General features: G+C 39.3%; 1 protein-coding gene across 3 annotated transcripts in view; it reads left to right on the top strand.

The window, feature by feature from the left end:
- Positions 1–327: 327 nt before the first annotated feature.
- NLRC4 (NLR family CARD domain containing 4) overlaps positions 328–17,555 on the top strand; it is a 47,143-nt gene continuing 29,915 nt past the window's right edge. Inside the window, exons 1-4 of one of the 3 annotated variants that reach the window (XM_019942972.3) lie at positions 328–496; positions 10,314–10,440; positions 13,973–14,233; positions 15,100–17,094. In XM_019942972.3, the coding sequence (XP_019798531.1) occupies position 10,440; positions 13,973–14,233; positions 15,100–17,094 (2,257 nt within the window). In that variant the 5' untranslated portion in view covers positions 328–496; positions 10,314–10,439. The remainder of the gene's footprint in view (positions 497–10,313; positions 10,441–13,972; positions 14,234–15,099; positions 17,095–17,555) is intronic. The other 2 variants (XM_033838762.2, XM_019942971.3) reach the window with 2 other exon arrangements.

Genomic DNA, 17,555 nt, shown 5'->3' on the forward strand with positions numbered 1-17,555 from the left:
AACCAGTTTATTTCATTTCTTTCTCTTTCTCTCTCAGTTAATGACAAAAATTAACGCACACTAAGTGTTCAAAACACTTTGTTTTCATTTTAAGCTATAGAATAATAAACTAACAGCAGTAGGATTCATATGTTGTGAATAAACAGGGAACAAATGAGTAATTCCTTTCTTGTTGTGAATTTCCAGCGTTTGCATCTTTAAGCTCATTTCACTTCTTTCTCCAGCTACTTGTACTTACACTCATCTTCCCTTTTTGATCCCTTTTGAACACAGTTTGAGCTGTGTCCAAACCATTCTTACTATGCTTTGAAAAAAAAAAAAGAAAAGAGGAACTTGTCAGTGTTTGCCGTTTTCTTACAATCCCCTGCCACAGAATGAGACTCAGATCTACAGGAACACCAGGCTTTGCTGTGAAACAGAAAGCAAATGAAAAGAAACTTATTTTAAAAGTGTCTTTTGATCCACCAAGAAGAGGGCAACTGGATTGTTCATCCAGGTACAGTGGGGAGAGAGAATGGGGTTTTAAGTGGGTTTTGGAACCTAATGTTGAAATTTGGATTTACATTCATTTAAAGTTTGTGTCTGGTGGGTATGAAAGCCTTAACACTGAAGAATGCAGTTTTGCTTGGCTGGCTGGACTTGCCTGCAGGGAGACTTTTAGGGGTGGTGAGTCTGGTCTGCTGGAGTTTCATGGGGTTCTTCAGAATTGATGTTTAAATGCATGTTAAGTCAGAGGGATGCATTTGTGTTTACTGTGAGGGAAAGGACTTTGAAAATACTTTTTGGCTTTACAGAAATGAAACCTACTGTTGTTGGTGAGACTGCTATTAGAGTTGCAGGAGGTCAGAGCTGAAAAGCCCTAGGGGCACTGCTCAGTCCATGCACTCCCCTGAATTACAAGAAACCTGATATCTGGACAGAGCAGTGAAGGGAACCGCTGCTTACAGGACACCTATTATTGATAGGGTCTTTACAGACTTTATCTCAGTTAATCCTTACAACCCTGGAGGAGAGAGGTGGAAAATATAGAGAGAAGTCAAGTGACTTGCTGTAGGTCACGCAGCTAATTGTCTACAGAATTAGGATAGAACCTCGTCTCCTGTCACTGTTCTCTTAACAGTTCAGCGCCCTTCTATAATACTAATTGTGTTAGTCTGCTCGGGCTGCCATAACAAAATACCACAGACCGGTTGGCTTAAACAACAGAAAGTTATTTCCTCACAGTTCTGGAGGCCAGAAGTCCAAGGTCAGAGTGTTGGCAGGTTTGGCTTCTCCTGAGGCCGCTCTCCTTAGCTTGAAGACGGCCGCCTGCCCACTGTGTCCTCCCATGATCTCTCCTCAGGGCGTGCATCTCTGGGGTCTCTCTCCGTGTGTCCAAATCTACTCTTCTTATAAGGACACCAAGCAGATTGGATTAGGGCCCATCCTAAAGGCCTCATGTAACTTAATTATATCTTTAAAGGCCCCCATCTTTAGGTACAGTCACATTCTGAGCTATTGGGGGTTAGGGCTTCAAAATATGGACTTTGGGGGGAACACAATTCAGCCAATAACATTAACAGTAACAATAATATGTGAGATTGCTGGAGTCTATTGGAGATCTAAGAGCATTCTAGACTAGAGCCTTTTTACTAGAAAGGGAGACAGATAACGCCCACTGACCATCGCTGTCCCAACTGCTCTCCTGTTTAATCTTCATAACAGTCCTAGGAGGTGGATATTATCCATGTCAGTGTTTCAGATAAAGAAATCAAGACTCAGATAGGTAAAGGTACCCATCTAATAAGCTGCACAGTGAGGATTTGAATTCAGGACTGCAATGCCAAAGCTCACACACATTTTCCACTTCTGTGTGCTGCCTCTCTGCTCCCATTATATATAACTTTTCTCTCATTTCATCCATAAGTTGTAGGAATGGCTCCATAGACGTGGGTTTATGGGTCCTGAGTAAATTCAGTTCTCTAAGGAGCTCATGTAACCATTTTGAAGAAAATATCCATTTTTAGAATTAGTTCTAAATATTATTTCCCAAAGCACAAATATAGGAAAAGGACTTCTTCCATGTAATTCAGTTATTCTCTAGACATCTTGCTTAAGGGTGGGACCTGGGGGGTGTTCAGAGCAATAGCCAGGGTCCAGAGGAGCAAACTGGTCAGAGCCTTATTCTTTATGTCACTGGGTAACAATAGATGACCCGAGCTTCATACTACAGGCAGATTTTCTTCTTGAGATCAACAAATAACTAGTTGACTATCTCTGAGTAGGTTTCCTGATCTAGTCACAGACTTCTCTGTGGGTAGGAAGACTATTCAGTATCCAAACTGAATATGAATTTTTAGCATCTTCAGAATCAGCTGAGATTGCTGCCTGATGATCCACGTAAAGTTTTAGTTAATCATTTTAGTGGACGAAGTGACTGGATGGCTAACTCTGGGACTAGTTTATTCTCTTTACATGTGAATATGAAAAGCTTCTTGGCCCCTTCCTCTATCTTCTTCCTCTTTTTTCTGTTCTCACTTAAACTCTAACCTAGTCAGTGGAGGACTGATTCCTCCCAGACCCACCCTTTTTTCTGGGAGGTGTCTAGGAAGGGAGGGAAGAAACTGTAGTAGCTGCTATCCTTTCTGTGTGCCGGTCACTATCCCTTGATTGAGGACTCCCAGGCTGTCAGGGCTAGAGCTGGAATTTGAACTCAGTCCTGGAGTGAAAATAGGCCCTTGCTCACACTCATGAGTTGTCTCAGTCCGTGTTTTCAGGCTCTTTCCCCCATGGCTCCTTTCCTATGCTGCTTCCTCTGCCAAGAAATAGCCTTTCCCCTTTACTGCCTGGTGAACTTTGGTTTCCTTTAAGAACAATTCAAAAGTCACCTCTTACAGGCAGAATTAAATCCCTCCATGGGATTCCTCCTACAACACTGAACTTCAAACTTTTACTGACTTCAACTCACAATAAGAAGTAAGACATCACTACCCAGTGCCAGGATATACAAGTAACTGTAACGAAATTTCCTGAAAAAATACAGTACATTCTGATAGTTTTAATTCTATTTCATTTTTAAAATTATTCTAATTGTAACACACTTCAGTTGATATCATGACCTGCTAATGAGCTCACTAGTTTGAAAAACTGCCCTCAAAGAAACTCTTTCTTCCTTTGACAGCTTTTCTTGCTTCTCTCATCTCTGAAAGCCTCAGATCCTCTGGCTCCTCACACAGAGACAATGGGGCCCAGTTCTTTGGTGCCCCATCCATTAGCCATCTAAGTTCCATTTTAATCTCATTTATTTGTCCAGTGATGAAAAGTTTGGCCCTAAGAACATGACTATTTGTATCTCAGCTGGGTGTACCTAGCATATTTGACATTTAAACAAATCATTTTGTACACCTCCCTCCTCCATATAAACTAATTTTCAATAATAGTCACACAACAAGATTAATGATAGTAATGGCAAAAAAGGAAACTCAGACAGTGACAATTAATTTAATGTGGTAAAACACATGTAACATGAAATTTACCATCTTAACCATTTTTTTAAAATTAGACATTGGATTTTATTTTACTTATTTGTTTATTTTTTTGGCTCTGCCACATGGCTTGCAGGATCTTAGTTCCCTAAACACGTGCCCTCTGCTGTGGAAGCGTGGAGTCTTAACCACTGGACCACCAGGAAACTCCCCCATCTTAATCATTTTTAAGTGTACAGTTCAGTAGCGGTTATGTATATTCACACTGTTGTACAATCTCCAGAACTTTTGTGTATTGCAAAATTGAAACTGTATCTGTTAAGCAACAATTACCCATTTTCCCCTCCCCACAGCCCTTGGCAACTACCATTCTACTTTCTGTTTCTATGAATTTGGCTACTCTAGATATTTCATTTAAGTTAAAGCATACAGTTTTCATCTTTTTATGACTAGTTTATTTCACTTAGCATCATGTCCTCAAGTTTCATTCATACTGCCGCTTGTGACAGGATTGCCTTCCTTTCCTTGCAACAGGATAATCTTTAGGTCCATCCATGTTGCTGCAAATGGCATTATTTCATTCTTTTTTATGTCTGAGTAATATTCCATTTTATATATGTATCACATCTTCTTTATCCATTCATCTGTCAATGGATGTTTAGTTCACTTCCATGTCTTGGCTATTGTAAATAGTGCTGCTATGAACACTGGGGTGCATGTATCTTTTCAGATTAGCGTTTTCTCTGGATATATGCTCAGGAGTGGGATTGCTGGAGGATTTCCTTCCTTTTTAAGGCTCAGTAATATTCCATTTTGTGTTTATACCACATTTTGTTTATCCATCCATCCATCAATTAACACATGGGTTGCTTCTGTCTCTTGGCTATCATAATATAATATTGCTATGAATATGGGTGTACAACTTACAATGAGACCTTGCTTTCATGATTTTGGATATATACCCAGTGGAATTGCTGGATCATACAGTGATTCTATTTTTAATTTTCTGAAGAACCACCATACTGTTTTCCATAACAGCTGCACCATTTTACTTTCTACCAAAGTGCACAAGGTTTCCAATTTCTCCATATCCTTACCAACACTTGTTATTTTCTGTTTTTGTTTTTAACAGTAGCCATTCTAATAGGTTCAAGTGATATCTCATTGTGGTTTTGATTTGCATTTCCCTAGTGATTAGTGATGTTGAGCATCTTTTCATATGCTTTTTGGCCATTTGTATATCTTCTTTGGAGAAATGTCTATTCAAGTTCTTTGCCCATTTTTTAATCCTGTTGTTGTTTTAGTAGTGACAATTTTCTTTTATTGAATTTTGTGTATGTAATCATGGCAGTAAAAACATACAAACATACAAACTAGAGTAAATATTGAGGTACAAAAAAAGGAAAAACCTATATCGACATATCAGTCCAGGATAGTAATGAATAATAAAATCCCTTCTCAAGCCTTACCTTCTGTACCTTTGTCAATGACTTTAGCAAATTGATCATTTTGTGTATTTGTGTTCAATGGAGTCTTGCCAGAATTGTTAATATATCTTTGATCATAGTTAAATGAAGAACACTTCTTAAAAATTTTAATTTCAAAAAGTTTTTTTCACTTTTTTTTCACTTAGGTTGAATGGAATATTATTCAGCCATAAAAAGAAATGAAATTGAGTTATTTGTAGTGAGGTGGATGGACCTAGAGTCTGTCATATAGAGTGAAGTAAGTCAGAAAGAGAAAAACAAATACCTTATGCTAACACATATATATGGAATCTAAGAAAAAAAAAAAAGGTCATGAAGAATCTAGGGGTAAGACGGGAATAGAGACACAGACCTACTAGAGAATGGACTTTAGGATATGGGGAGGGGGAAGGGTAAGCTGTGACAAAGTGAGAGTGGCATGGACATATATATACACTACCAAACGTAAAATAGATAACTAGTGGGAAGCAACTGCATAGCACAGGGAGATCAGCTAGGTGGTTTGTGACCACCTGGATGGGTGGGATAGGGAGGGTGGGAGGGAGGGAGATGCAAGAGGGAAGAGATATGGGAACATATGTATATGTATAACTGATTCACTTTGTTATAAAGCAGAAACTAACACACCATTGTAAAGCAATTATACTCCAATAAAGATGTTAAAAAAATTTTTTTCACATGAAGCAACAGAAAAAAAGACTTATTGAAAGCCTTAAACATGATGCTAGGTTTAGCAGAAATTCATAAATATTCTATTTCACATTATGTTCCAGAACTTGAAATAGTGTCCATGCTCTTGTTTCTTTGGTATTGATTGTAATGGCTCTTAAAAGTCTCTGTAGTAAAATAAATAAATAAAATATTCCTCCTCCTAGAGGAGGCTGGAGCTGGGTATTTCCCTTCCCCCAGGTCAGCTAAGCTCTGTTAATATCTCAGTAGGTGAGGCTCTGGTAAAATAATTGATGTTGAGGGCAGGATTTTTTAGGAAGAATAGAATGCTCTGGGGGCTTCCCTGGTGGCATGGTGGTTGGGAGTCTGCCTGCCAATGCAGGGGACACAGGTTCTAAGCCCTGGCCTGGGAAGATCCCACATGCCCTGGCAATGAACAGTAGCTTCTGCTCGCCACAGCTAGAGAAAGCCCGCATGCAGCAGGGAAGGCCCAACACAGCCATAAATAAATAAATAAAAATTAAAAAAAAAAAAAGAATAGAATGCTCTGGGCATAATTCAAAATGGAATTATTTTTTTCCCCTCCCTTTACTGGAAGCAAGAGATTTTTCTCTGATCTACACTATGAGAACCTGGTAGGGCTCCTGGAGGTAAAACTCACAAAAGCATGGGGACTTTGCTAAACTGGATGCTCTTGGAGTTTTTAACTCACAGACTTGTCCACACTGATCCTCTAGAAATTCATCAATTACAGTTTAGGGTTTCCTACCTGGTTATGAGATCCTCTGAGGTTTCTGCTCATGAGTGTCTGCTCCTCCTGGGTTTCTGCTCCAGTAAGTTTGCAATTCTGTGTCTGCCTGACTGCGTCTTCAATTTTGCAGTAGCAGTTTGCTCTGTGACCTCAATTCTCTGATAGCTCTAAGAAGAGTTGTTCATGTTCAGTTTATTCAGCTTTTAACTTGACATTAGGATGGAGTAATGACTTCCTTACGTGCCCGGCCAGAAAGCAGAAGTCAAAAAATCTTCTTTTAAAAACAGAATTTAATAAACTAATTTTAAAATTTATATGTAAATGTCCATCGACAGAGGAATGGATAAAGAAGATGTGGTACTTATATACAATGGAATATTACCCTACCATAAAAAAGAATGAAATAATGCCATTTACAGCAACATGGATGGATCTAGAGATTATCATAGTAAATGAAGTAAGTCAGACAGAGAAAGACAAACATCGTATGATATCACTCATATATGGAATCTAATTTTTTTTATTGGAGTATAATTGCTTTACAATGTTGTGTTAGTTTCTGCTGTACAATGAAGTGAATCAGCTATATGTATACCTATATCCCCTCCCTCGTGGACCTCCCTCCCCACCCCCATCCCACCCATCTAGGAAGTCACAGAGCACCGAGTTGAGCTTCCTGTGCTTTATAGAATGTTCCTGCTAGCTATCTATTTTACACATGGTAGTGTATATATGTCAATCCTAATCTCCCAATTCGTCCCACCCTCCCCTTTCCCTGCCGTGTCCACATGTCCGTTCTCTAATTTTTAAAAAAAAGATACAGATGAACTTATTTACAAAACAGAAACTGACTTACAGATATCAGAAACAAACTTATGGTTACCAAAGGGGAAACATTGTAGGAGAAGGATAAACCAGGAGCACGGGATGTACATACACACACTACTATATATAAGACAGATAACCAACAAGGACCCACTGTATAGCAGCACAGGGAGCTCTACTTAGTATTCTGTGATAAGCTATAAGAGAAAAGAATCTAAAAAAGAATGAACATATGTACATGTATAACTAAATCACTTAGCTGTACACCTGAAACTAACACAACATTGTAAATCAACTATACTCCAATAAAATTAAAATATTTAAAAAATAAATAAAATGTGATTCCAGAGGACAGGCAGCAGTCCCAGTGTTCTGCGTCTTGCACAGCCCTACTGCCCTGAGAAGCAGAAATTATATAACGTGTTTTCAATTGTGCAGACTGGGGAGGATTCACATGTTCGGTCTGGTGAACTTCCAGGAAATAATTTTAAGTGTTTATCTAAAGTTCATTCAAACTTTCTTGATCTAGAAGTTAGACAGGAAACCTAGCAGAGAATTGAAACACACCAGGCTCTGAGGAGAGAGAACTCTAAATGTAGGCAGAAGGGTTGAACTGTGACACTCCGTGGCATTCATACCTCAGAAAGCAGGAGGTTCAATTCTAGGGTTTCTGTGATTTAGAAGCTGCATCAATATTAATGTTTGCCACCACTTCCTGTTGCTCATTGTCCTGGTTGCTTTTGCTGTGTAATAAACTGCCCTAATACGTCATGCTAAAAAATAAATAAATAAAATTAAATAAAGGGAATGTCCTGGCGGTCCAGTGGTTAGAACTCTGTGCTTTCACTGCTGAGGGCCTGGGTTCAATCCCTGGTCAGGGAACTGAAATCCCACAAGCTGTGTGGTGTGGCCAAAAATAAATAAAATTAAATTAAGTTAAATAAAAATAAAATAAAATTTATATGGGAATGCAAACAATTCTCAAAAAGAACAAAACTGAAGGATTTACACTACCCGATTTCAAGGCTTATTATAAGGATACGGTAATCAAGACAGTGTGATATTGGCATAAGGACAGGCATAAATCAGTGGAACAGAATAGAGTCCAGAAATATGCTCACAAGTTCAGTGGGTAAAAGATATTTTCAACCAATCATGATGGAAAAACTGTACATCCCTGTGGAAAAAGAGTGAACCTCAACTCCTTATCTCACATCATAAACAAAAAATTATCTCAAAATGGATCAATGACCTAAATGTAAAAGCTAAAATTATAAAACCTCTAAAAGAAAACTTAGATGAAAATCTTTGTGGCTCAGGGTAACAATGATTTTGTCAAGAGGACACAAATAGCATGAACAAATAGCATGAATCAAATAGCATAAAGAAGAAAAAATTAATAAGTTGAGCTTCATAAAAATAAAAATGTTTTGCTTTTCAAAAGACACAAAGAACAAAAGGCAAACCATTGTATTAATCATGTTTTTTATTTTCTATATTTTATGATGCTTTGATATCTTGGGGGCTTTGCTGGCCAAAAGAGGCTGCCCATACCAGGGCTAGCTAATTCCTAGGGATAGCAAAAAACTTGCCTGTGAGTGTGCCTTTCATATGCAAACAAATGAATCCAAAGACCGTATCTTCAACCACCAACTTTATCAAACTCTCACACATCAAGCCAATATTTCCCCTGCCCTAAATCACTCCCAGGCCACCCTTATAGTCCAGAGTCTACTGAAATTATTCAAACTATCCAATCCTAAACTTGCTGAACTTGCCTACCCTGCATCACCTGTTTCTTCCTGTGAAAACTGTTATAGAGGCTCTGGGCTAAGCTTTCTCCTTTGCTCCTTCTGCCTCCTGATCAACTCTGGTACTTCCCCATGAGGCCCCATGTGGTCCTGTGTGGCACAGCAGGCCCTCCTTCTCTTGCGAATCATAAGTAATAAAACATTTTTCATTGGCATTGACGTCTTCGTTTTGTCACTCAGTTATTTCTGTAAATTAAATCCTAGGCACAATCAAAACAACCACAGATGAGTAAAAAATATTTATAATACATGTATTTGACAAAAAAATTGTATTCAGAATCTATGAAGAACTCTTGAAAGTCAATAATAAAAAGACAACCCAATTTGTAAAATGGGCAAAAGATTTGTACAGATACTTCACAAAAAGTTTATGAATGATAAATAAAGTACATGAAAAGATGCTCAACATCATTAGTCATCAAGAAATGAAAATTAATATTACAAAATGAGATAACACTACCCATTCATTAGAATGGCTAAAATTAAAAAGACGGATAATGCCAAGTGCTGCTGAGGATTTGGAACCACTGGAACTGTTGATTTTATCTGCTGGTAAGCATGTAAAATGGTATGACCACTTTAAAAAACAGTTTGGCACCATCTATAAAATTAACATACACTCACCATATGACCTAGAAATTCCACTTCTAGATTCTCACCCAATAGAAATGAAAACGTATGTCCACAAAGGAATGTTGATAGAAGCTTCATTCATGATAGCCAAAAACTGGACACAAACCAAAGGTCCATCAACAGAATTAATAGGTAAATTGATCTGTTCCTACAATGGAATACTGCTTAGCCATTAAAAACGACTGAACTACCAATTCCTGCAAACAGCAAGGAGAATCTCAATAGCATGATACTAAGTGAAAGGAGCCAGACACAAGAGTACCCCCTACATTTGTCCATTTACATGAATTTCTAGAACAGGCAAAAGTAATTTATAGTTAAAGAAATCCGATTAGTGGTTGCTTTGATGGAGACTAGGAGGAATGAATTATAAAGGGGCACAAGGGAACTTTCTGCAGTGATGGGCATATTCTAAATCTTGACTGGGGTATTACTGACTTGGGTGTGTACATTTGTCAAAGCTCCTTGTATTTTATTGCATGTAAATTTTACGTCAATGAAATTGATTTTTAAAATGAGGCAGTTTACTACTTAACTGATATAGAAATGTCTCAAAATATACTAAATGAAAAAAAAACATGTCAAACATTATGTATAGTGCGTCCTTTTTGGTGTGGAAAAAAAAATACAAAAGTGACAATGGTTGCTGTCTTGATTGTTTCTGTTTTGTTAGTTTTACAGAATGAGTAGCCGTTTTACAGAAAGAAGAGGACAGTATTGGAGTCATCTTTGACTTCTCCATTTGGAACTAATATTGTCTATTGAGATATAGAAAGCTGGAAAGCTTTTATTCAGAACAAGTAAGTATACTAGAAATCAAATCTGCGTGATTGTAGAGTGTGTTTCCAAATACGGGTGATAGTGAGCAGAAAATCAATTCATGCCTTTCTCTGATCAGTTATATTGATATATGGAATGCCCATCAAATATTTTTCTGTGGTTCTGAGAATTCAGTTATAAACATGGTGGCCCGTGTTAAATGGCAGAACCACAGATAAGCTAGGACTTTCACAGAGAGTGATTGTTTTAAAATATTGGTCCCCTGACATCATGGGAGGCTAGATCCTGGGTTTGAAAGATGGCTTCTGGGAATTTCCTGTTTCCTGGTACATTGCCACACACTTTGAAAGGTTTTGCTATTAGTACTCAGTTCTAAACAATTTGGGACTTATGTGAGATAAAACACATACATTGTCCTAAAACCTCAGGAAAATCTGAAATAATATACAAATTTGGGGGATATTGATTTGCTTAAGGAACATTAAATAAAAGGTACCATGTTCAAGGTCTGGGCTGCATGTTTAACTCTTGCAAGAATGTGATCCTAGATGACTAAGAATATAAGCCCAAACTATCCAATAGGTTTTTTGTTTGTTTGTTTTTGTTTTTTACTATTCCAAACACTTTATTTTTAAAAAATTTTTATTGGAGTGTAACTGATTTGCAATGTCGTGTTGGTTTCTGCTGTACGGCAAGGTAAATCAGTTATACGTATACATATATCACCCCAATGTTCACTGCAGCACTATCCAATAGTTCTAATGGTAAATGCTTTCTCACAACTTTTTCATCATGGTGAGGTTTTTCATTTTAATCTGTACCAAATTCATTTATTCAACAAATGTTAATTAATTAACCACAGTTCTAGGCCCTGGGGGTATAATATCAAAACAAAGCATGCTTTTTGTTCTCCCAGTGCTTACAATATGGTGTATATTTGCGAGTGTAATTCAGGAATGGAGGGTACAGGGAGAAGGTGGAATAAGGGTAAAATAGACAATAAACAATATTTATGTGAAAAATAATAACACAAATAAAATATAAATAATTGGTAGGTGCAAAATGACATCTCATTATGTTAATTGTGTTTTTATTTCTGTGGGTGTTTCCAGAACACATCTCCTATTTGTAACAGTAATTGAATAAAGACGCTATTCTTTCTGATCTCTTTGTCAGTCCTGAAGATGCACTCAGGAAGAATATTACATGATCTATCTTTTTATCAAGTCAGCAATCCAAATCTGAGTCCCTTCAGAAGAAGGAAAGTTCAGCTCTGTTCCACTAGAAATTATCTCCTGTTGGAATTTTCTTATATGCTGAGAATATTGTAATACATTAAGATTTTATTCAAGAATCAAAAGTACATTTATATTTCCCATATTACCTGAAAGCATTTTTCCCCTTAGTGCAATTTGTTGCCCCTAATTTCTTCAATGATATGTCTAATTTTTTTGCCTATTGAACATGAATGTTCTTTTATACAAGCTTGCTTTTCATTAAACTCTCTGGTTTTTATGGTTGAAAAGGAAAAAATATTGGTCTCCTGCCATCACATACTCGGGCTTACCCTCCTGGTCAGAAAGCAGAGAGATCTGTCAAGATCATTGTGAAGAAACACGGAGTAGATCTAAGTGGCGACCAAAATATAACTCTTTCCGCTTTGATGACTGGGTGTAGACTATGCTATCCAATGTAGTTACTAGTAAGTAGCTATATGTGTCTATTTAATGCAAATTTAAATAAACAAAGACTAAATAAAATTTAAAATTCAGTCGCACAGTAATTTAAATAAACAAAAACTAAATAAAATGTAAAATTCAGTCTCACAGTCACGCTAGCCACATTTCAAGTGCTCGATAGCCACACGTGACTAATGGCTCCACTACTGGACAGAGCAAATATAGAACATGTTTATCATCTCAGAAAATTCTACTGTACAGCACTAGTCTAAACAGAGATATTCTGCTAAGAATGAATACTGGATGAATGAATAAGCAGCATGGTTTTCACTTAACTACTTGATAAGAGAGGAGTATGGTAGTCCACACTCAGGGAGATACCATGGCTAGTAATAAGAACATCTTACAGTTACATAGCAGCACACTTTTCAAATTTTAAAATATTTTTATGTCTGTGCCTTATGTGACTTTATTCAGTCTTTTTCATGAGCCTTTTAAAGAATTAAAGTATCAATATCTTAATTTTACAGCTGAAGAAATGTCACCTCCAAAAGGCTAGTCCTGTGATCTTGCGGTGGTCTCTAGGCCTTTCTAAGTGACTAGAATCAGACTTAGAGGTTGTCTCCATAGGGAGGATGTAGAAGCCTAGAAAACAGATGAGACCCCAGAGGGCGAGAGAGAGACTTGCTGACCGGCCACGTAGACAGGGATGTGGTAACATTCCAGCTGAGGTTAGCAGTAGAGATCTGCATGGGACAGAGAGAAAGCGGACCTGGGGTACGATCCTGGGGGTCTGAGTGCCTGATGGTGTAATTCAGACCAGAGATGCCTCAGGGTCTTCGGGAGGAGGTATCCACTTGGATGAGTCAAGAAAGATTTGAAAACCAGGAGCAGCCTAGCCCAAGAGGAAAAGTAGTGCAGACAGTGTCTGAGAGTACAACACCAGGGAGGCACTTCTCCGAGCTGGCATGGACTGCCTGGGAGAGTTAGATCTTGGCAAGGCAGACACAGAAACGAGACAGCTTCTTCAGGGAACCTCACTGTGAGAGGTGAGAGAGCTTAAACTGAATACAGACGACTATTTTGCAGTGATACTCTTCAGAAAATACCAAATTCTATGGGAGATAAAATGTGCTACTCCTTTGAGTGTTGACAGCAGAATAATGGCTAAAAATAGTAGCTAACATTTATTGAGCTATTACTTTGTATGAAATACTATACACGAGTTCTCATTACAACTTCATAAGTAAAATACTGTTCTCAACTCCATTGTACAGACAAGGAACCAGTGGTGTACTACAGCTGGTTCTTACTGTTTTGTGAGAACTCACTGTTAATTTTTATGATTTTTGTTAGCCAGTTGACATACATTGTTAGCTTGAATTTGGCCTCAGTGGGAATATTTATAACATGCAGATTGGTACGTGTTATGAATTCAGGCCTTTACCCCCAGAGAGGCAGTGTGTTCAACATTTATCAGCACAGCATTGAAATAGGCTCAAAGAGGTTTAGCAACTTGCCAAGGTTACACAGATGGTAATGGCAGATCGTACGCCAGTCTCCCCACTTGAAAGTGCATCGTCTTACCCCTATTACCTTAGTGCGGATGCTTTTATATCAAGGACAAGATTGCTCACTTTACTTTGTTATCAAAGAAAAAACGTCTTGCTCACCAAGGACTCTGGGGTCAGGAATGAGGGTCTTTACAGCTTTTCTTGAGGGCCTGGAATTCAAGCATTTGGCATCTCCATAACTCAAGATAGGTCCAAAGGGGAAAAAAAAAAGCATGAACCTAATGCCCTGGCAACATAATGCTGATATGCACATTTTGTATAAATGAATAAATATGTATATTTCTCCCCCATCCCCTCAGTGGATTTCATAAAGGAGAACAGTCAAATTCTCATTCAAAGGATGGGAATGACTGTTATAAAGCAAATTTTGGATGAGCTATTTGTATGGAATGTTCTGAATGACAATGAAGTAAACATCATTTGCTGTGAGAAGGTCGAGCAGGATGCTGCGAGAGGGATCATTCACATGATTTTGAAGAAGGGTTCAGAAGCCTGTAACCTGTTCCTTAAATCCCTTGAAAAGTGGAACTATCCTCTGTTTCAGGACTTGCATGGACTTAGTAAGTATTAGTTTTCTTTTAGCTGTTCTACAAATAGAATAAATCATGAAGAAGATCCATAATCCCCATGACAGAACCTCTGCTCTCCTCCCTCCAATGCTCTCATATCACTGGGCATTGGGCTTTGGTTATGTCTGAGGAAAAGCTCAGACACTCTCAGGAAAACAAAACAAAACAAAAAACTCCCACTAGGTCACTTGATGGTGAAGCCAAATAAGTAACTCCAGGGTAAGGGAATAAATGATTTAGCACAGGCTGACTTCAGAATCAAACTGGACAGTGAAGGCACTTAAGAAGCCAAGGCAGCAGGCAGTAGTAGTTGTCAACATTCCTTAGTCTGATGAGGACCATCTGTGGACAAGTGGCCCCCAGACTACCTACTCTGTAATCCAAGCACCATGGTAAAGAGAGCCTGACTGACTAAAGAAGCATGATTCTGCTTTTCATGAAATATTAATTTAGTTTTTCTTTCTTTAAATTAGTCAATTCTTTCCTGACAGATTTTAATCAAGGTTAAGGCTTGATTGGCTGAAAGTTACCCCTGACCATCATTCTCAACCATATCCCCACTATTCTCATGCACTTTCCTTAACCCAAACTCTGGCTCCTCTCCTTTCCAATCAGCTGCTACAAAATTTGGTGGTGGAAAGGAAGAAACACAAGGCAAAAGGGCAAGTAGGGTAAAGGGTAACAGGGAAAAGCAGGAGTAAATATTTGGAACCCTTTCTGCCAGCTCAGAACTGGGGAAGGAAAAGAAAGTCACCAAGGGAAGATTCTCAGCCTCACTCCTCCTTCCTCCTCCTGAACTCTAGGTTCTGGGGAGACACAGAATTGGATCCTCTTCAATTTCACCTCTTCTCTAACAGGTCTTTTTTATCAGATGTCAGAAGAAGACTTAGATGGTTTGGCTCAGGATTTAAAGGACTTATACCATACCCCATCTTTTCTGAACTACTATCCACTGGGTGAAGATATTGACATTATTTTTAATTTGAAAAGCACCTTCACAGAACCGGTTCTATGGAGGAAGGACCAACACCATCACCGTCTGGAGCAGCTGACCCTGAGTGGCCTGCTGGACACTCTTCAGAGCCCCTGCATCATCGAAGGGGAACCGGGCAAAGGGAAGTCCACTTTGCTGCAGCGAATTGCCATGCTCTGGGCCTCTGGAGAGTGCCAGGCTCTGACCAAGTTCAAATTAGTTTTATTTCTCCGTCTGAGCAGGGCCCAGGGTGGACTCTTCAAAACCCTGTGTGACCAACTCTTGGATATACCTGACACAATCAGGAAGCAGACTTTCATGGCCATGCTACTGAAGCTACGGCAGAGGGTTCTTTTTCTCCTTGATGGCTACAATGAATTCAAGGCCCAGAACTGCCCAGAAATCGAAGCCCTAATAAAGGAAAACCACCGCTTCAAGAATATGGTCATCGTCACCACCACCACGGAGTGCCTGAGGTACATCAGGCAGTTTGGTGCGCTGATTGCCGAGGTGGGGGACATGACCGAGGACAGTGCCCAGGCTCTCATCCGGGAAGTGCTGATAAAGGAGCTCGCTGAAGGCTTGTTGCTCCAAATTCAGAAATCCAGGTGCTTGAGGAATCTGATGAAGACCCCTCTCTTTGTGGTCATCACTTGTGCAATCCAGATGGGGAAAAGTGAGTTCCACTCTAACACACAAACCACACTGTTCTGTGCTTTCTATGATCTGCTAGTAAATAAAAACAAGCACAAACGTAAAGGGGTGGCTCCAAGTGAGGTCACTCGGAGCCTGGACCACTGTGGAGACCTAGCTCTGGAGGGCGTGTTCTCCCACAGGTTTGATTTTGAACCGGATGACTTGTCCAGTGTGAACGAGGATGTTCTGCTGACAACGGGACTCCTCTGTAAATACACAGCTCAACGGTTCAAGCCGAAGTATAAGTTCTTTCATAAATCATTCCAGGAGTACACAGCAGGACGCAGACTCAGCAGTTTATTGACGTCTGAAGAGCCAGCAGAGGTGACCAAGGGGAATGGTCACTTGCAGAAAATGGTTTCCATTTCAGACATTACATCCAAGTACAGCAACCTGCTCCTGTATACGTGTGGGTCATCTGCCGAAGCCACCCGGACTGTTCTGAAACACCTGGCATCAGTGTATCAACATGGCAGCCTCGGTGGGCTTTTAGTCACCAAGAGGCCTCTCTGGAGGCAGGAATCTATGCAAAATGTGAAAAGCACCACTGTGCAAGAAATTCTGAAAGCCATAAACATCAACTCCTTTACAGAGTGTGGCATCAATTTATTCTGTGAGAGTATATCCACATCAAACCTGAGAGAAGAATTTGAAGCTTTCTTTCATGGTAAAAGCCTACATATCAACTCAGAAAACATCCCTGATTACTTATTTGACTTCTTTGAAAACTTGCCTAATTGTGCAAGTGCTCTGGACTTTGTTAAACTAGACCTGTACGGGGGAGCTGTGGCTTCTCAGGATAAGACCACAGAAGATGCAAGCAGGGTCCACATGCAAGAGTCCTCAGGAACCTACATTCCCAGCAGGGCTGTGTCTTTGTTCTTCAACTGGAAGCAGGAATTCAAGACATTGGAGGTTACACTCCGGGATTTCTGCAAGTTGAATAAGCAAGATATCACATACCTAGGGAAAATATTCAGCTCTGCTAAAAGCCTCAGGTTGTACATTAAGAGATGTGCCGGCATGGCTGGAAGCCTCAGTTCGGTCCTCAGCACCTTTAAGGACATTCACTCCATCATAGTGGAAGCCAGTCCCCTCACCTTAGAAGACGAGCGGCATATCACATCTGTGACAAACCTGCACACCTTAAGTATTCACAACCTAGAGACTCAACAGCTACCAGGTATTGTAAACATTAGCAGTTTAAGCTATAATTAAACCCGGCTAGTTACTGTGGAAATATTAGATATTATTTGTTTTTCTTGAAATTTTCTAATAGTTTCTACTAGTGTCAGGACTTGGAAGGGAAGTGGAAGGGCTTGGGAGAGACTTCCATGTCAGGGGAAGGCTGTCAGATTGGGAGGCCCTAGGAAGGATTCCCAGAGCTGAAGCTCTGTAGTCTGACTGAATAGCTATGTAGTATATATATGGTAAAGTGTGTGTTTGTATGTTTGTCTGTGTTTGTATACAGTAGGTTAAGCTTGTCTTCTGTGAACCCTCCCTCTTGTCAGCATCTCTGTCTTAACCCAACATTCACTGCTTTCCTGCCAAGTAGCACCCCTCCTTCTTTGAAGTCTGGGAGGAAATCCCACCATAAACTAATCACCTGCAGAAGCTGGTGGCTAACTGTGTCACTAGATTCTC

Source organism: Tursiops truncatus, chromosome 14, assembly GCF_011762595.2.
Source record: "Tursiops truncatus isolate mTurTru1 chromosome 14, mTurTru1.mat.Y, whole genome shotgun sequence".
Classification (NCBI taxonomy): Eukaryota; Metazoa; Chordata; class Mammalia; order Artiodactyla; family Delphinidae; genus Tursiops; species Tursiops truncatus.